We start from the raw sequence: 20846 nt of genomic DNA on the forward strand, positions 1-20846 counted from the left end.
ACATAGAGGCGGAGCAAAGTTGCAAGATCAAGCAGATCCACTGATAATGAAAGCAACTTTGGAGACTCAGACTATGAAGTGATGGCGCGACATGAAGATCACGCGAAGGCAGAAGATGGAACAAAGAAGGAGTTGCATGTGCCGAAGCTGCAACTTAGGAAGAACATGAATCTGTATAGTCAAACCAATAAGTTGCAGCAGGAACATGAACAACAATGGGCGCAACATGCACTCACGGATGAAATTGCGCCAGTATAAGTTAAGGATCCATACCAATAGCAGACACAGAGCAAACATGGAGAGCAGTGTTGTTGACACATGCAAAAGATCCAGCAACATGCATGTCGTTGAGTGCACACATGCAATCCAACCCATTCAACACACTCACCAAGGCGAAGACAAGAAACAAGCCCAATTGGGGTTGAACATGCACTTTGGCAAGTTGATGCGCATGACCACCAACACACAATTGAAGATCAACACGGACACTATGCATCATTGTGTTGCTAGTTCAACCGTACCCAAGAAGACCATGCGCATTTTAGCAGAGGAGTTGGATGAAGGGGCCTAACCAATGCACTGGCAACAACGGAGGCAAGAGTTCGCTTCAGCAAGATGTCAACATGAGATACATGCACACCATCACGGACGAACAAGCTTGGCATCAGCTCAGCAGCTTCACCATCACAAGCATGTCAAAGAGTTGGTCTCACCACAGTGGATCGAGTGCCAGTGATGTCTTGCAAGGCTTGCTCAAGCCATGTTGTCTCACATGAGTACATGTGCATTGTAATGTTGAGTCATGTCAAGTGTAAGTCGAGTGTCAACAGTTGGATGTAATTGTCATAGAGTAGGTGAAGAGTCATGAGGGTGGTTGAATTGTCACAAAGGGGAATGTCATAGAGTAGGTGAAGAGTCATGACGGTGGTTGAATTGTCACAAAGGGGAATGTCAAGGGTCACCCCACCCTTTGCTATAAATAGTCCCTCATAACTCATTGTAAGAGATTTTGGTCAACCAAGCTTCTACTAAGACTATCTTGAAGAAGACTTGGACAATATTTAACGTGCCTTGGCTTCTCCACTGCATGGAGCTAGTACATCTCTTTGGAGGAGCAGGTGGATGTGGCTGTAACGTTCTATTGATATGGCTAGCAGGTTTACATGGTGTATTGTATGATTGTGACTTGCACTTCTTTATACCATAAAAGCCAACACATTTTCATGCATATGTTGTTATTGTAGTTGGACTGCTCAGATTGCCTTAATGATATATGTTGTTTAACTTGCGTACTTGTGTATGAACTGATTCACATGCAATTATATGAATATTGTTGTTAATGTCTTGCATATGTTGTTAATGCTGTCACTGTCCGTTTCGACTGCTCTACCCGACACTAGACGGACCTTTCTCTAAACCTTGTTATATCAATCGTCACACTCGTTTCAGACTGATCCGTGAGTGTTGTTTGTGTTATCTTACCTTGTATGTTGGGATTGCCGCATTCGTGTCGACTGCACTGTTGGAAGCTGTGCATGTCCTTTGTGTGGTGTGTTCCTAGTTGAGTTGGGACTGATCCCTTTCAACTTGGAACTCACTTTCACCTTCCTCCCCCTTTGAAGTGTTGAAACCTCTCATACTCATTCCTTGATTCACTGCATCAGTCACACCCTTGCTAGTGGCAGAGTTATCTTACTTGCCTTTGTGCAACATTGCGGTCAAGGCATTACCTTACGACCCATTGCTGGGACTCCTACACCAAATCGTCTGAGGTCTAATTGGGACTTCTTACTGGGAAGATCCCCTTGACATGTTGGCGGGTTTAGCACCGTCAACATTTCTGGCACTAAAAAGAAGGCTTGATGATAAGTAGTGTCCTCTCATCCAGTTTTGAACATTTGCATATCTTTCATGGAATCTTGCATTCTTCCTCCCTCGAGGTGTTTTTCGAATCGTGAAGGTGTCTCCATCTCGGGGAAGCTTTTCAATCTCTTGTCCACTCACACGTATGATGGTGAAGGTGAAGTGGCCTGGCCTGAGCACTTACATAACTTCCTTTCCATGATTTATGAGGAAGACGAGTTTAGTGACGAACAGGTCGGTCTGCTGCTTGCATTCACACTTTGCGAATCCCCATTTAGTTGGGTGCTTAGCCTACCGGCTGACACCGTGCACTCATGTCAGCACTTCTGTGATCTTATTGAAGACAGGTTCCATCATTTTAATCTAGACCATCTTGACTGGAAATCGTTACAGGAACGAAGGGCTCCTCATGAATCTGCTATTGATTTTTGGCAGCGCTTCCGTGGCTTACAGTTACAAGCTCCGAAGAGCCAGATGAAGTTCGCTTATCTCTGGGACTGGTTCGAGTATTGTCTTAAGAAATCTGCCTGTCCCAAGAGAAAGCTTGATGTCAATTCTTGCCCAACGTTCTAATAACAATTTAATATCTTTTTTTAATTATTTTATAAATTTTGAGAACTCCTCTTTTCATTTCTTCAGAAAATTTCCATAGATAATTTTGTCGGTATATTTAAATAAATTCAGATAATTTTGTCGGTATATTTAAATAAATTCCAATCAAAAGTTTGGAGAGTTAGTAACCACAATTTTCTAAAGAAATGCCACACCAAAAATTCTAACCAATTTTATTAAATAAACTAAGGAGAAATTTACATTAATTCAGATTTGGAAACCTGGCAAAAATCCTCCATACTCAATCTTGGTTGTCGCTGTTATGGTTGGCTTCGAGTTTCCAAAAACTCGGTCTTTGGAAATACTGAAATGACATGCCCTTTTCAAAGATATTTCGTTTCCCTAAGTAACTCGACCTTTGTAATGTAATTGCTTTTGCCAGAGTGATCTCGGTGTGTTGGAAATACATCAATCTCTTGAATCGCAAATTATGACAATTCTCAATCCTACTTCCTTGTTAAGCACCACTAAAGAACTTGTAATGGTTCTCCCTTTTGACTAGCTAGGGTGGGGTTGTTTCTCCACCGAAACTAGTTTTGATCGCTAGGGAGGATAGTTTCACCCTCGAAGAAGATATACACTAGGGTTACGAACCCCCATATGAAGCTCAATGAGCCTAGCAAATTAGTTAACCAAATCATTTTCACATACCTATGGATGAGCTATTGCTTCTCTTTTTATTACCATGGCTTATCTGAATACAATGGTCAATACTATGGGCCTTTCGAATATTATGGGTCACCTTTTCTCTTTTTTCAATGTGGTTCATAGACATCGGTGATCGGTGGTTTCTACGTCCATGTTAACTATTTAGGCAGATCTAGTTAAAGGGATCGCTTCTCGCTGACTCCTTTACCAAAGCCTAACCCCAAGAGCATCAAGGAGAATTGACCTCGTGACCTCCCATTAGCAAGGTACTTTTAATGATGGGAACTTGACCAATTGAGCTAAGCCTTGGGGCTTTGGTCACCTTTTCTCTTAGTAAAATGACTTTATAATATTCTCTTTTGTCAGACACTTTAATTAATTAATTCACTTATAGCCTGCAATTAATTTTCATTAGTAGCCTAGGCTACTGAGATGGTCTCTACTCTTAACGCCCAGAAAAAGGGACATTACAGATGCTCTTACTATATTGCTAGGTGAAATAACTCTTAATTGCATACAATTTCATTGAAACTTCAATGGTCAAACAAACCTAAAGAGATTTATTGGATCAAAACTGAAGTTTATTGTGCAAGAGCCGAAAGGTTGGCTACATTAAGATGACTGTTAAAGAATTGAAGACAATGATATCTAGACACAAGATTGCAAAAGCTAGAAGAGAGAGGAAAGAATAATGATGGAGATGAGAGTATTTTTGATGCTGGCTCAAGATAATTTGAGTTGTATTTGGCTTTCCCCTTGAATTTATTGTGTTTTCTCCCTTTTAATTACTCTATTTGTACTAATGCAAAGACGAGGTCGAATTCTTGAAAATTGGCCATCAATGCGCATTTGAAAAAGAAGCTTGTTGAGTGAACAATTGTCATATTGGAGAGGAAATCTAGTTAAGTGGCCCATGCTAGAGTTAAATTGAAGTGTCGTTGAGTTGTCGTGAGATTAAAATATTTTTTTAGCACACTTTTAGATAGTTCACCTTGGGTAAAAGATCCTTGGATTATTATTGGTAATTTCCACTGTGACAAAAATATCTCAAGGCATCTTTGGCATAGACTAACTCGGTTAATATTATCCCCAAGCAATTCTAACTAGGCTATTTTTCTCTTCATGTATTTTTAGTAGATTCGATTTGGCATAATTTTAGTAGTTTGACTTGTTGAGGGAAAAACATTCTTTTTTGTTGAGGGAAGGGTGGAGTGTCACAAGGAGCTAGAGTAGGAAGGGGAAAGAGTGCAGCTGGAGAGAGAATAGGAATGGGAATAGGAGGGAAAGGAGTTCAAGTAAGAGGGAAAAGGTGAAACCAAAACACACTAGGAGAGAGAAAAATATGGCAGAGGGAAAATAAACTGCCTTTATTGATTGTCACACCCTTTATTGATTGCCTTTATAAACTGCCATGTCACACCCATGTGCTTTGCCATTTGATTGATGATTCATTTGTAACCTTGCCACTTGTCCAATGCATGAGCTGCCACATGTCACCCCTAGATTGTCACCTCACCCTGCTATAAATAGACATGCCAAAAATAGCAGTCCCCTAAAAAATAGAAGTAAGTAGAAAATGCTTGTAATAGATAGGGGGACCCTGCCATATATAGTATGCATAAAAATAGACACTGCTAAAAATGTTACATTTGTCATTATCAACAATTTATCATTGGGGGCTTCCAAATTAAAATTATTGACAATATCAGGGAATACATAAAAAAATATTGAGAAACTTAAAAGGTACAATTTTTTTCTTTTCTTTCAAAGTTCTATTCTTTTCAAGCAACATCAACATCAAACGAACACATTGCCACACAAATACAAAAATAAAACTGCAATATAAAATGTATAAGATGTCAAGTGGTACATCAGTCATTGATGCTGAAATATGATATCTATCCCGAGTCATAAGCCCTAACATGATAAGACAAAATTGCATCAAAACAAAATAAATGCATCTCATGAGATGATCATCATGAGGCATCTAGATAATCCGATAATCATATCGCATTAAGAAGGTGTGGCCAAGGATTAGGTTTGCCTTGCACTTGAGAAGCTTGTGATTCCCTTGCAATTTCTCATTTCCTCACTTTAATCTCTCTTTCTAGCATTATCAAGAATTGAGTTCTTTGAAATCAGGACAATGTCTGGGGTAGCTATAGGGAAAATATCCACTTTATGTCTTGGGCAAGGTGCTATTTCAAGTGGGTGATTCTCCCAAACATTTCCATTCCACATAGCAGGCAACTCAGCTTTGCTCTATTATCACCCTGACATGGTTCACCATACTCTCACATTCGGTCCATTGGATTTGGCATGTTGGAGAGCTCTGATTGAATTTTAAAATTTGGACCTACGGTGCATAAAAAATGGGGAAATTCAAAATCAAAATCCACAAAAAACTTGAATAATGCTGCAATTAAAATATCATAGGTGTATAAGTATTAAATCTCTCATTAAAAAAGCGCAAGAAGTGGCATAGCTAATGGACATTGGCAAACCCTATACTTGAAAATCAAAGAAAATGAGGGCATAATTTTTTCACAGATCTGGGAATATGGATCTGGTAGATTGGAGTAGATCCCCACTCCACAATGCTTAGTTGATGGCAATGAAAAGTATAAATTTCCCCTTGTTTGCTTGATGGAAAATGGTCACAGTAGCCTCAAAGTTCAATATCCCTTAGCAAAATTTGCGAAATAAGGTCGAAAACCCTGAACCAGAACTTTATCCCCTTTTTCTCCAGCAGCATGGCAATAAATTCAGATAGTTTTGAGATAAATACAAAATTAACACTATAATTTAAACTATTGTGATAAATTGAAAGATGGCAGATTGTTGTGATGATTACGACGATATTATTGCGATAATTGTGATATTTACAACACTGCTTTAAACATTAAATGAAAGCCCTTGAATACATAAAATGGTTAATGTACCTTATAATAGATGGCCCACCTTCGTTGAATGAGCAGGCTAGATAAAATAAAACACTGACCGGAGCATGGATGAGAGGAGCCCTCTAAGGCTAGCTATATGTGGATGAGCCTCTAAGGCTAGCTATATGTGGATCATCGTAAGGCTGCTGGCTGGCAGGCTGAAACATTGGGAGAATTTTTTTTCTCATATGGGGTACCCACATGGGTGGGTAACAGGGATCATAGATGATTATAGCTGTTATGCATACATTGGAGCTTCTGTTTAGGAATTTCAGTTGATCCAATTATATTGAAGCAAGTTACCTTCTTTTAGCTGTTATATAGACTTACATGTGCGAGTGATTTCGAGTGGCAAGGGATCAAAGGTTTAGTGCTCATCATTGCAAACTTACATATAATAAGATTTTGGCATTGTGAAGAGCGTAGAAGAATTTTACATATTTTTTTGTGTTACAGTACCTGCCGTGTCTTAGCTTAGCTTGATGGGATGGTGAATAGGATAGAAATTCTACACCTTTCATTTGTAAGGTAAATGATCTCCAGATTCTGTAGCTGCATGTATGGTAAGCTTTTGATGCTTCTTTTCCTTCTAACTATAAGAATTTTGTTCTGTATGATGCATCACCAATTAGGTCTTTAAGAGCTGGAATAAGTAATTTTTCAAACAATGCAATCTCTCCATGTTCCAATGCATACAGTGGCCAAAAATTTGGTCTTCATACTCAGAGCTGTCAGGCATTTTCAATGTTCATTTCCTTTTACATGTTTATCATTTGGTAAGGTAAATGATCTCCAGGTTCTGTAGCTGCATGTATGGTACATTTTTGATGCAATTTTCTTTTCCTTTTAAATATAAGCATTTTGTTCTGTATGATGTATCACCAATTTAGGTCTTTAAGAGCTGGAATAAGTATTTTTCAAACAATACAATCTCTCCATGTTCCAATGCAGACAGTGGCCAAAAACTTGGTCTTCATACTCAGAGCTGTCAAGCATTTTCAATGTTCATTTCCTTTTACATGTTTATCATGTGGTAATTTTTTTTTCATGTATTGTCTTTGTGTTTGTAAATAAATTGCTGCGAAGTCGGAAAATAATTGCCTTCTTATATCAATTTCAAAATGCAGGTTACTTTATATTTCACAACTCCTCCATGATTATTCGAAGTTTTGTTTAATGGAAGGAAACTGACTGGATTAACCTCAGTATTTGTTGATCTGCTCAAGTTCTTCATTTGTGAGACCATGATATAAGATTGGTTCTTTCTTCAAGAGGAGCAAGACTTGTATTTTGGTACATTCTAGGGAACAAAATTTCAATACATTCAATTACTTTGCATCTTTAATGTGATTTCAAGTTTTGTAACATCTTCAAGTTGCAGATGTAATTTCCTTTGGATTGTATTAGACCTCTCTATTGAGGGTGCTGCTATGCGAAGGGTCTCCTTGGTTATACATCACATCTAAAGCTGCAATAGTGCGTGCTGTTTAATCAGGCCCAGTTGGCGTAGTCTATCTTACATTAGAAACTATTGGCTTAGTAGTTTTTCAGGCCGGCAATATGCCATCATGGTGGAGGAAATCCTCTTCTAAAGAAGTGAAGAAGAAGGGAAGTAAAGATAACTTACTTGATGCTCTGCATTTCCGAAAATTGAAATTCTCATCAGAAGGAAAGGGAAGCTTCCAATCTTCAGGAGCATCTAGGCGCTGCAGTCTTGATACAGCTTCAGAGAATGGTTCAGGACCTAGAACAGACTCAGCATCACCTTTGCCTTCTGCCTATGTATCACGTTCTCAGAGTTTTGCTGAAAGGCCACATGGGCAACCACTTCCCCTGCCATCAGCACTATGTTGTGCAGAACCTGGGATCAGTTTGAATCAGCCTTCTAGGAATAGGTCTGGGAGATCATCTCCATGTTTACTTCCTTCACCCGACCAGGTATTGAACCGGTTGGATATTGCAGGTGTAGATGGAGGCTTATCTTCTACATCCGTTTCAAGTGTGAGCTCTGTAGGTAGTGATGAACCTGCAGAGTTGCAGCAGGACAGTGGGCCAGGGCATACTAATTATAAGCATTCTGATGCAGGCCTTGCTGGTAGAGTGATTGCTGATGGCTATGGAGGTTCTGGGTAAGTTTGTCAAAGTTAGTTTATTGCTGTGGTCATTTATTCACATTATCATGCATCTTCCTTTTTTCAGCTCTTCACTTGTATTCTTGACTCTTTAGCTGAAGAAACATTATGCTCTACTGTTAAGGTTGATCGAGATGATTTCTCAATGTGCTAAATTTTTTTGTTTGCACTGACATTTTGCTATGTGCAACTTAAGTGTGATGCATGCAGGGCAATCTCCCAAGATTAGCGTGAAATGTGCAAAACAGGATATACTGAGGCCTGGTAGTCCTCTTTCTAGCCATCATTATCTTTCATCTTCACCCAAAAGAGGATTCTTTAATACAGAGGCTCCAGCACATCTGCAAATTCCAGTTAATGCAGCACTAGGGAATGTGCTGGATAGTTCCATGTCTAGTCCTTCAAGAAGTCCAATGAGGGTTTATGGTTCTGAGCAATCTCCCAACAGTGCTTTCTGGGCGGCTAAATCCTTTCCTGAGGTAGTTTTCTTTGGCTCAGGCCATTGTTCAAGTCCTGGTTCTGGTCACAATTCAGGTCATAATTCCATGGGTGGAGATCTGATTGGGCAACCGTTTTGGCAGCAGAGCAGAGGTAGCCCGGAATGTTCTCCCAATCCTAGTCCAAGAATGACAAGTGGTCCAAGCTCAAGAGTTCAGAGTGGGGCAGTCACACCTTTGCATCATCGTGCTAGTGGAACAGCTCCTGGATCTCCAACTAGCTGGCCAGAAGAAAGGAAACACCCTTGTCATCGCTTGCCTCTGCCACCGTTGTCTATTTCTAATTCATTACCTTATGTTATGTCCTGTTCAACACCTGCTACATCATCTGGAGTACCCCGGAGTCCTGGCAGGCAAGACAATCCTCCAAGTCCTGGATCTCGCTGGAAGAAGGGAAAACTGCTAGGAAGGGGGACATTTGGACATGTTTATGCTGGTCTTAACAGGTACACATGTATGATTTTACTATGCTGTGATCATTTATGCAAAAGGATGCCCATACGTTGGGAAGCCTGTTCTAGCATATATTTTTGAGAACTTCTATGACATGCCTAGTATAACTTGATTTTTTCCATGTCATTGGTTTCCTAACCCTTGTTGTCTTGCATGGTTACCTTATTGTATTTTTTGTAACAAAGTTGCTATATTTCACAATCGGCATGTGTCTTATCATGAAGATGTGTAGTCTTTGTAAAATGGATTTGTAAATTCACTTTTGTTGGTCGATGTTGTATTTTTGCCTTGAAACCAGATTGGTTGCTGTGTAGCCACTTTTTGTTATTTTTTCCACTCAATTCTTTTTCCATCTTTGTAGTGAAAGTGGCAAAATGTGTGCGATGAAGGAAGTTACACTGTTTGGTGATGATCCAAAGTCCAAGGAAAGTGTAAAGCAGTTATCACAGGTAAAATTTCTTATGCATGAATATTTTTAGAGTCTCTCATTCTGATTTTGAAATCAGAGTAACTGTCCAGTTAAAATTTATGTAATGATACATTTAACTGTGAATTCGACATTTTTACTTTTTAAGACCCTTGCAGGTAGTCTCAGGTATATTTAACAAACACTTTGTCTATATGAATATTGATAGATGTTTCAACTTGCCTTTGACAGGAAATAGCCTTGCTTAGTTCGCTCAGGCATAAAAACATAGTGCAGTACTATGGGAGTGAAATGGTATGTTGGTTGTAATACTTACATAAGAGAACTTTTATATTGCTTTTAAAGCAAATTTACCTTTCTTAAATATGGTAGCATATTATAGCAACATGGAAATTAATAAAATTTTATACTTCTTTGACACAAAATCATTGGCTACTCATCTTGTTTGGTTAGTAATCCAATTTTTCTTAATAATGTATAAGGAAATGGCATCTAAAATTAGGAGCAACCAATTACATAGATAACTACACATAAGTGTCATCAGATATCATCCTTACAATCCATAAGTAATTTTCTCATCTGTGAAGTTTTCTCATCAAAAGCTTTATTTTTGTTGTTCCTCTACCTATTTGTCATTAAAAAATTTATTTTTGTTGTTCTTCTACCTATTAATGGGGACCAAATTAGAAACACTTTTAAGGTCTTATGGATAGAAACATTTTTTCCAGTGAACAAAACATTTATTGAAGTCATATATGTGAATGAAATTATTTCTTATAAGTTTCACCAACCACCTCATCCTCAAAATTGTAGCATCTATCTACAAATTCCACCTATCCTATGCGGTTGAGTCGAGTTGTTCTCCTACATTTGCTATTGAGCCCATCTCTACTTTGAATTGTTATCCATACTGTTGCCTCAAAATCTAGTAGGCCTTTTGAGAGGCCTCACAAGGCAAGAACTAGACTAAGATACAACAATGAGATGGCTGCCACTATCACCTTAGCACCCCACATCCTGCTCTTCAGTGAAATTTCAGCACTTTGGAGGTTTCTCAGTATATATCAACCTAAAAGATGTTCTAAGTCAATTGGTTCAAGGTGATGTATGTGAATGGGTAAACTAGGTACCTCTTAGTTGGATTAAGGCACAATTTTTTATGTCAAGGAGCAACATACCATAAACTAAGCCTGGAAAAGGGGTACTCGAGGCCTGTTGACCACTACATGTCAACTACCCATAGCAGTACACCCCCTTTTCTTTGCAAAAGGGATAGCGCTTGATCGATATGTCCGTGCCATTCTACAATCATCGTCGACCTGATCATGTTATATTGTAAACCTAATGTGCATGTGTAAATTTGTAAATAATCTTAGCAGATTTGAGTCATGTATGTAAATTGCCTAGGCAAACCTATTTTTCTAGTGATAATCTACGTTCCGGAAGGTTTTTTGTCTCACCGATCCATGATCGGCAGAGTTTTCCTTCAGCCTAACCCCAACGCCGGAAAGAATTTTGTCATTAGAAACTTAGGGGAATCCTAGTATGCTTCGAGTCTGTGTAAAAGTAATTTGAAAATAATTCTAACTATTTGGTTAGGTTATTACAAATTGCTTGATCTGCTAGATTATATTTGTGTCGTAGAACTGGGTGGTCTATGTCAAATGGGTTTTTCCCCTTGAGATGTGAAATTATAAAAGTCATGATGTAAAGTGTCTTGAGGGTTAGAAATTGTTTTATCCCCTCATAAGTCCTAAGTCCTAGGTCCTAGGTGATTTTTCCAAAGGCTAAGTTCGAGGATCCAAAAATAAAAGAATAATAAAATAATAAAAAACAATTAAATTAAAAAAGTTAAAAAAATTAAAAAATAACTAAAAAATAAAAATAAAATAAAATAAAATTTAAAAATAAATTAAAAAATTGGAAAAATAAAATAAAATAAAAAATAATAATAAGTCAAAGTTTTGAGTAAATAAATGCAGAATTTCAATTTTTTAATATATTAAAATGCATTTAAAAATTCGACGGATGAGATTAAAAGGAGACGGTCGAGATCATTTTGACATGGATCACTCGAACTAGCCGTCGGGAATTTTTCCTTTAAATAGGGTGTCAGGGGTCATTTGAGATTAGATTGGACCTGAGAGTCTGGTGCTAAAGAAAGCTCTCTTGTAGTCATTTTTTTTGTGCAATGGGTTGAAAATCTTGCTGGTGTTACTCTTTTGAAAGTGCTATAAGATGATTTATTTTTCTGCATAATTTTATTTTTAGCCATTGATTTTAGCTTGATGAAGATTGATTTAGGCACAGGTATCTTGTCTGATCTTTGGGGTTTGAATGATAGTTTAGATTCTGAAATATAATGGCAGGTATCTCCATTTGATCTAGATTTCACTATTGTTTTTTCCTTCTATGTTAATGGTTGATTTTAAGCTGTGTAGGAAATCTTAGTTTTGAGTTTACCGGGTGTTAGGGAAAGTTCTCGGTTGAACCAGCCAACTCCCTGATTGCGTTTTCTGAAAGAGCCCAGCCAGTTTCAATTCCGGCCTTATCATTTGAAATTTTCTTATGAATGCAAGAAGGGTTTTTTAAAGTATCTCACATTAAATTTAAATTCTAAAAATATTACTGTGGATTATTGACAAATCTGGTTGCTTAAGAGTCGAAAATCTGTAAATATTGTAAATTTTTCGCTGGTTTTAGGGTTTTCAGTTTTGTTTCTGGCACATTTTACTTCTGGGTTTTCTGTTTTTGCCTTTGTAGGTTGCTGATTTGAGAAAGAGATTCTCGTTGGAAGCTAGATCTAGGCCCTGGAGGGTAAGATCTGGCCTTAGCATCATTTTTGCAGGGATAATCTTCCATGGATTCTCAAATTTTTTGAGGAAATTTGAAGGTTTATCAGAGCTGTCTGTTGCTCAGGGTTTCATTTTACTGAAAAATTTAATTTTTGTTGTTGTTGTTTGTTTTTGTTATCACAGCTCCTGGATTGCTGCCAAGTCTCAAGTAGCTGTATATACAACAGTGATCCTCTTGTTGTCCGCTCAGTCATCTTTGTCAGCAATTATCACTCGTCGCATCTTTCCTTGCTGGGATCGACTCATTCTCTGCCTGGTTCCAAACCTGATACGTTGTCCTCGCTACTCCTACCCAGCCATCCGCAGCTGCTTGGCCATCATTTCTACCCACGCTGGCAAAGATAGCCTCTCCTCCACATATTACTTTGCCTGTGTATCCACACATTCCTGCTCTCTCAAATCACACTTCTGCCTGCTCCCATCAAACTCGTCTCACCTTCATGCATTACCATGTCAATCAATCTCTTTTCGCTGCCATTCAAACCTTCTGCCTCACGCAGCTAACTGTTGCTCCATCGCGCAGCTCAGTTCTCTCTATTGGTTTGTGTCCCCATTTGCTCCAAACTGCAAAAAATCTGTAGCCTTCGTGCTGCCCATCTCCTCCATAGCTCAGCGTTCTTCACATCCAGTCCTTCAGCCGCCATCAAGCCTCATCGCACCTGCAAGCAACAAGCGAAGCAAACGTGGATTCTTTTTTTTACACCCATTCGCTTCTCCAAACCCCTGCGTATCCTTCACCTGATCCCCACGCATTCCTGCAACCTTCTCCGCGTCCTCAATGCTGCCTTCACTCTGGTCTCCTTCGTCGCCACCGATCCTTCGCTTACTGCCGTCGAAATCCTTTCCGTGTACCTGCTAACAAAAAAAACACATTTCGATTTTTTGTTTTGTATATACGGGATAGGGTTATGCGTAGTTTAGTTTTCATTTCTTTTAGTCAGGACTTAGTGTTAGCATAGTAGTTTAGATTAGATTAGATTTAAATTTTATTTAGGTTTTAGATTTATTTAGTTTTGTTTAAATTTTGATTTTAAAAAATAACATTAAAAAATATAAAAATAAAAAATAAAAAATTCTCAAAAACATGCAAAAGTAATTCTTAGGACTTTTTATTTTGTTCTATAGTTTAGTTTTTTTTTTCTTTAATTTAGATTTAAATTTTATTTATTAGGGCTTTAGTTTTAATAATGAGAAATTTTTACTTTGGTTTGGTTTTGTCAATATCAAAAAATATAAAAAATCTAGAAGTTTGATTTTTGTTTAGATTTAAATTAGATTAGACTTTGATTTTGTTAAGTTAGATCTTAGTTTTTAGAATTAGATTTTTTTTTGTTTGTTTAATTTTTTGGTTGTTCCTTGTTTATATTTTAATTTTCATCTAGTTTAGAATTAGTTTTATTTCAACTAAAAATATAAAAATATAAAAAATAAAAAAATATAAAAAATATATATAAGAGGTCCCTTTAGTTTAGTTTAGAATAGTTTTAAGTTTCATTTATTTTAGTTTTATTAAGATTTTAGTTTTGTTTTATTTTTAGAAAATAAAAAAATAAAAAATAAAAATAAAAATATTTTAATATATATATATATATATATATATATATATATATATATATATATATTTGAAAATTCTAACTAAAAAATTGAAAATTCATTTTTTGGAGTTTCTTGTTGTATTTATTTTCCATTTCTCCATAGCTAAATGCACTTAAATGTTTATTTACAAGTTGGCTATATGAAAGTGGTAGCTGGTCAGCATTTAAATTTTATGATCATTTAAAGCATTTAATTTTTCTTGAAGTTTAATTGTTGGATCATTGTTAAGGCGTTGTGCATTTGTTGAATATCTTACATCGTTTGGGTTATTTGATGATAAATGATTGTTTTACATGGTTTATACTTTTGCAACATTTAATAAATAATCATTTAATTATTAACTCCATAAGGCACTGGTACATTAATTTCTTAAATCAATCAAGTGCTAGATTGCCTTGCTGTGTCTCCCAACCCAAATGGTCCACAGTTGGTCATCCATTGTCCCATAGGGTCTACCCCCCTTAGCCACGGGAGACAACTTAAACGGAGAGATCGGGGATCAGGGTGACAGCCCCTGGTCTGAGCGTTGTCGTGACAATCTGTGCGACAACAAGGCCTAGGGCCTCAATTTATATTTCAACAAGAGTATATGTATGTTGAGAAATGTAACTAGTTTTGGTCTTCATAATTGTTGTACTCATTTCAATATGTATTCTATGTAGAAAACAAGAAAATAAAAATAAAATGTTATTATTATTAAAGCACAGGTTTCATGTTCATTATTGATAGTCTTCTAGGTAAAGACATGTTCTTCATGCCTTTACGGTTTGTTAGGTCTTAGGATTTATTGTCATGAGTCAAAGGAGTGAACATCTTGTTTATAAGACCCTTTTGGGAAAAATGCAATTGTAAAAAGAATTATTTTGAGTCTAGAAAGTTTGGGAAACTCCAAAAGTATAAGTCGACCCTAACAATTAAAATTTGGCCTAAAGGAGAGAATTCGACCCCTTGAGACAACTATATAAAGAAGGGGTTCGACCTCATTTAGTACTCACTCACTCCACAAGTTCGATTTGAAACTGGGAAGCAGGAAAAAGAGGAACGAAGGTCTAGGAGAAGCTAGAAGGACGAAATATCTTGTTTTCGGGATCTATCTCTCTCACACATGCGAAGATCTAGGGTTTCTTGTGCTGCAGAAGGAGGCCAAAGTTGTAGGTACGAATTGCAGGAGGACAAAGTGCAGTGTCTTGTAGCTAGAAGGAAGGATAATCTACCTTGACCTTGTTGACCTTGAGAAGAGTTGTCTTGCTCTAGGAAGGCCTTAGGAGGAGGTTGGATTAGGGTTTCTGAGGAAGCTGCAAGGTCGAAATTACAGGGTCGAAGTTGCAGGGCGAGTTGTAGTATTGAAGCTGGCAGGTCGAAGTTGTAGTATTGAAGTTGGTTGGTGCAAAATCTGGAAGGAGTCGAGGAAGGGTTACTTGGTACTAGGAGGAGGACTTGGTCTAGGGTTTGGGTCTTTGTATCTCATTTGAGGTAGATTCTAAGAAGAGAAGAGTTTTCTGGTTTTCCCTTTGGAGGGGTTTTGCCCTGTCTGAGATCCTAATATTTGTGTCCCCTATTGTTGTTGTTACTGATCTTGATATTGTTTGATGAAAAGATCTAACTAAAGAACCATAGAAGATAATTAAGATTCACAAGCAAATATCAGGGTTAAAGGGAAAATATAATTAATAGCTGCCACTTTCCATTTTCTACATGGAATCAGAGCTAAGGTGAATAAGGAAGGCGATTACACTAGAAGAAGTTACTTGTCAAGAGGAAGGGAAAAAGGAAGCCCTTTAAGAAGAATCATTTGAGAAAAGACTCAAGGAAGGAGGGTTTCTACAAAGAGGTCATGTCTACATCAAGCTCGCATCGAAGGAAGATTTGAGAAGAGGACTTCAAGAAGAGTGTTGATCTCTCTCTCTAGAATAAGATTGTTTGGGAGACATATTTCAAGGATCTTGAAGGCATCAAAAGGATTGAAGATATCGTCAAGAAGAAGCTTGATCTCAAGTAACATATTATTACATTACGTCTGAATCTACATGTCATATGGGTTCTTTCTGCAAGGAGAGCAACAAGCTTGTAGGAGCATCAAATTATCTGGCATGGAAGAAAAGGGTTGATTCGATTCTCACAGAACAAGAAGCAATGGAGTATTTTACTGGGGAAATTACTGAACCTAGCAAACAAGACACAACAACTAGTGAAATACAAGAAAGGGGAAGTAAGGGCTTAAAGGATCATAGTTGAATCCATTAAAGGTTCTCTTGTTCCATTTGTTGCAAATTTGAAGACTTCCAAGGGTATGTATGACAAGCTAGTGAATTTGTACTCTGTAAGTACATCAAGACAAAAGATGTCTTTGCGGAATAAGTTATATAGAATGAAGAAATCAAAGGATGAGGATATGGCATCCTTTCTCATGAAAGTCTCTCAGCTAAGAGACCATTTGCAAGGACTTGGGGAAACTATCTTTGATTTGGAAGTGACCATGTGTGTACTAAATGCATTGCCACCAGAATGGAGCGGCTTTGCAACAAGCATATACTCCAAGAAAGATTCAACTCCCCTTGATGAGTTGTGGGCACAATGCATTTTGGAAGAATCAAGGATCAAGGTAAAAGATGACATTAGATCAAAAGAGCAATCTTGAGCCTTTCTAGCTCGAGTCAAGACGCTGAAGAAAGGGAAGTTTGGAAAGTCCAAGAAGAAAGATATGTCCAAGGTTCAATGCTTTCAAGTGCAATGAGTTTGGACACTATAAGAGGGACTGTCCATGCCAACATAACAACACGAGAAAGGAGATGAGTGAAGTTCATGTACCCGAGGAAATGGGAGAACCTATGAAGAAGCTGAAGAAGGAAGAAGTGAAGGATCTTTATTATTAGAGAAGGCATCTTGGTTGGTTCTTGGTAAAATTTGGTCTTTCCTCTAGGATAGCATGCATTATTGTTGTTTACTTGACTCTGTATAACATCATAGAGAGAAGTATGTGCTTAAGTTGCTTTGTAGAAGTCATCTAGTCTTTGAAGATAAGTAGATAGACCATTTTATATACGATTCATCAAGGCATTATCTAAACATTATGTTAGAAGTAGTCATCTTTCTTTGAAGAACAAGAACACAAAATATAGGCTGCAAGCTCGGGCCAAAACCTCTCCACTTGAGAGAAAAACCTACAAATAACTTCTCTTCCTTAAAGTTTCTTCAATTGACGAATTCCAAGATGTTAAGACTGACTTCAGAACCCTCCAAGGCCAAGACCAAGACCAACCTCTCCAGATGATGTGCTAACCCTTAAATCTCTTCTAGTAGCACTTCTTCGACCTCTAGTTGCATAAATTTCTTCCTCCACTGCAGATTTGAAATTTTGGCCCCTTAGCAGTTGCTGCTACCACACGTGTGAGCTTCGATCTATCTTCTGAGCCTTCTTTTGACCTTCGCTTGACTTTCCCTCACTTCAGGAGCATGAGGATTACCCTTGATGACCTTCACTTGACCTACTTGTCTCCTTTTCTCCAAGATCGAACAAGAAGATAGAAACCCTAGGTCTGGATGTAGAAACCCTAGTTCTCCTTAGCACGTGTGAGAGAAAATAGCCCAAACAAAAGATCCTCTTCTTCCTCTTCTTTCTTCGCTGGAATGTGTGGTGAGTGAATGTGCTTCAAGTAGGAAGAGTCCTCTTCTATTTATAGGCTTCCTCAAGGGTGTACGTGGCTCTTCATTTAGGTCGACTTGCCATTTGCCAGGACGACTTGGCATTAGAGGGTATCTGGATACCTTTTTAAGAGAAAAATAATTTTCTTTACAAGTTACAATGTGCTTGATGGGGTCTTCAACTTATGACAATGACTCTTTTGGCTTCTTGACCTAGGACAAATCCTAGAAGCAAGCTTGGTCTATAAAATAAAAGACCTTGAGCATGAAACCCATGTTCCAAAATAATAATAAATTTTCTTTCATTTGAAGAATCAAAAATACATTTCATACTTATGAAGATCGAACCTAGTTACACACTTTTCAACACTCCCTCTTAACTAGGGAGGTATTCATAAGAGGTACATGTACATTCTCTATCTGAGGAGATCTAATAAGAAGAGTTAGATTGGTAACCCATTTGTCTAGCATCATATCAACCAACATTGTAATATAGCAAGGCCTTGATTAACAACTCTATCTCTCCACAAAATCAGAGCACAATGCTAGCAAGACCAATGATTTATTGACACCATCATCATTGTCTTTCATGGTACATACTCGACTCGAGTGTTCACCGAGTATGACCTTCTTTGGACTATTCTTGTCTTGGATAACTAGTCCTCAAAGAATATTGATCCACGACTACTCTTATCTTGGATGCCCTACCTCATCCTAAAAGAGTAGCGGATGCCAGATGATTACCCAATCCTCCATTCTGTCTTCTCAAGTGAAGACAAGAATGATGTGCTTATCTCTCCCTCTCAACTTGGGAGGATATATCAACCAAGCCAAGCTTGTCTCTCAAGTACACAAGCTTCTTGTTAAGAAGAGATTTTGTCAATATGTTAGCTACCTGCTCATGAGTGGAGATATACTGTAGTTGAAACACACCATTTTTTACTAGCTCCTGAATATAGTGATAACTGTTGTTTATATGCTTTGTCTTTCCATGAAATACTCGGCCCTCAGACAATCATATACAACTGGTGTTGTCACAATGCATCACTGTAGGGTCCATCGTTCCTTCAAATAGGTTGGATAGTAGCTTCCTTAACCAGACCGCTTCTCTGCTTACTTCATAGGTTGCAACATACTTAGCCTCACCACTACTCAAAGCAACTTTGTCTTGCTTTCTGCTCATCCATGAGATCATAGAGGATTCCAAACTGAAACATTCTCCCGTAGTGCTTCTTCCATCTTGCTCGCTGCCTCCCCAGTCAAAATTTGTATATCAAATCAGGTGGACATCATTTTTCCTATCATATTTCAGTCAATAGTGGATAGTTCCTCGCAGATATCTCATTATATGTTTTGCTGCTATCCAATAATCATGCTTTGGTTCCACTTGGAATTGACTGAGAATGTTTACTACAAAACGTATGTCTATTCGAGTGTTCACCAAGTACATTAGTGAGCCAATCAGTTGTCTATACTTGGAAGGATCCACAGGTCTCGATTCAGAACTCCTTAGTCTCTTCAAGTTTGTGATCATTGGAGTGGTCATAGGTTTGCAGTCCATCATGTCAAATCTTTTCAACATCTTGATCACGTACTTTCCTTGACCAAAATACACTTTATCAGGTCCTTGCGAGACCTCTATTCCCAAATAGTAATGCATCATCCCTAGATCCTTCATGTCAAATTTTGCTGCTAGTTGCTTCTTACATTCTTCAATTCGACCTTCTACACCTGTCAAGAGAAGATCATCCTACATACAAAATAATGATTATTGGTTCTCCATCTACAACCTTGATATAAAGGTTCATATCAACATAACTTGTTGTGAAGCCTATTCTTTGTAGGTATGCATCCATTCTAGCATACCATCCCTTGGTGTTTGCTTGTGGCCATATAACGCTTTCTTCAATATGCAAACATATGCCTTCCTTTCTTTAACTTCAAATCCTAAGGGTTGCTCTATATAGACTTCTTCATCTATTGTGCCATTCAGTTATGTAGTCTTGACATCCATTTGGTGGATGTTCCATCCCATCGATGATGCTAGAGACCAATGATCAAATCGTTGTATATCCTCCTGTTGGAGAAAATGTCTCTTCGTAGTTGATGCCTTCTTATTGAGAGAAGCCCCTAGCCACAAATCTTGCCTTATACTTATCTATACTTCCATCTGCTGCATGTTGATCTTATAGATCCACTTGGAAGTTACCACAGATTTGTCTTCAGGCCTAGGCACAATCTCACGAACTCCATTCTTCACTATAGATTGATCTTCTTCATTCATGGCATCCTTCCATTCATGATGATTGAAAACCTCTTCAAAAGTGGATGGCTCTTCTTCTATTAGTTTTGTCATGTATGCTGCATACCTAGAATATCTCTTGGGTGTCTTGCTTTCTTTAAATGAGCCTTCCGCTGCCCCATGACCTTCTGCATCAAGTAGTGTAGATTTCAACCAATTTGGTCTCTTTTTTGATTCGGGGAGGACCACAGGTTGAATGGGTTCACTAGGACCCTCATCTTCATGATGAGATTCTTCTTCGTCCCTATTAACTTCTTCTTCAAACACTGGAAGTTCTTTGTCATCAGAGTCCATGGGAAGTTGCTTAGATTTTTTGAATGCGATACTCTCATAAAATATGACATCTCAACTTACTTCTATATGGTGTCCGTCCTTTATGTAGATTCTATAAGCCTTAGAGGAGTTGCTGTAGCCAACAAATGTTCCTCTCATGCCTGATGGATCCAGCTTCTTTCTTTTGCCCTTTGGTATAGGAATATATATGGGACACCCAAATATTTAGAGATGCTCTACGGTAGGTTTCTTCCTAGTGAATACTTCTTCGGGAGTCCTGTTGTCTAGCGACCTGTGGGGACTTTGATTTTGAATATATATTGCTGTCTTTGTAGCTTCTCTCCACAGAAATTTTGGTAGATCTTGATCATGTAACATCGCCTTTACAATTTCTTCAATGGATCTGTTCTTTCATTCTGCAACTCCACTTTGTTCGTGATTATATGGGACTATCAACTCCATCTTAATCCCAAACTCCTTTCAAAATGCTATAATATCCTTGGATGTATACTCTACTCCATTATCAGATTTTACTATTTTGATTCTTCTTTTTGTAAGGTTCTCCGCTTCAGCTTTGAATTCTTGAGATTTTGTAAAAACTTCG

The 20846-nt window shown here is 37.9% G+C and overlaps 1 protein-coding gene across 5 annotated transcripts in view; it reads left to right on the forward strand.

Moving 5' to 3' along the window:
* Positions 1 to 20846, forward strand: part of LOC149147201 (mitogen-activated protein kinase kinase kinase YODA-like) — a 133391-nt gene that overhangs the window by 46170 nt on the left and 66375 nt on the right. For 3 of the 5 annotated variants that reach the window (XM_089439102.1, XM_089439100.1, XM_089439099.1), the window contains 4 exons: positions 7193 to 8194; positions 8394 to 9140; positions 9509 to 9596; positions 9806 to 9868. In XM_089439102.1, the coding sequence (XP_089295228.1) occupies positions 7626 to 8194; positions 8394 to 9140; positions 9509 to 9596; positions 9806 to 9868 (1467 nt within the window). In that variant the 5' untranslated portion in view covers positions 7193 to 7625. The remainder of the gene's footprint in view (positions 1 to 7192; positions 8195 to 8393; positions 9141 to 9508; positions 9597 to 9805; positions 9869 to 20846) is intronic. The other 2 variants (XM_089439098.1, XM_089439101.1) reach the window with 2 other exon arrangements.

This window comes from Pinus tabuliformis, chromosome 9 (genome assembly GCF_031772625.1).
Source record: "Pinus tabuliformis cultivar Carrire ecotype Pingquan chromosome 9, CPIR1, whole genome shotgun sequence".
Classification (NCBI taxonomy): Eukaryota; Viridiplantae; Streptophyta; class Pinopsida; order Pinales; family Pinaceae; genus Pinus; species Pinus tabuliformis.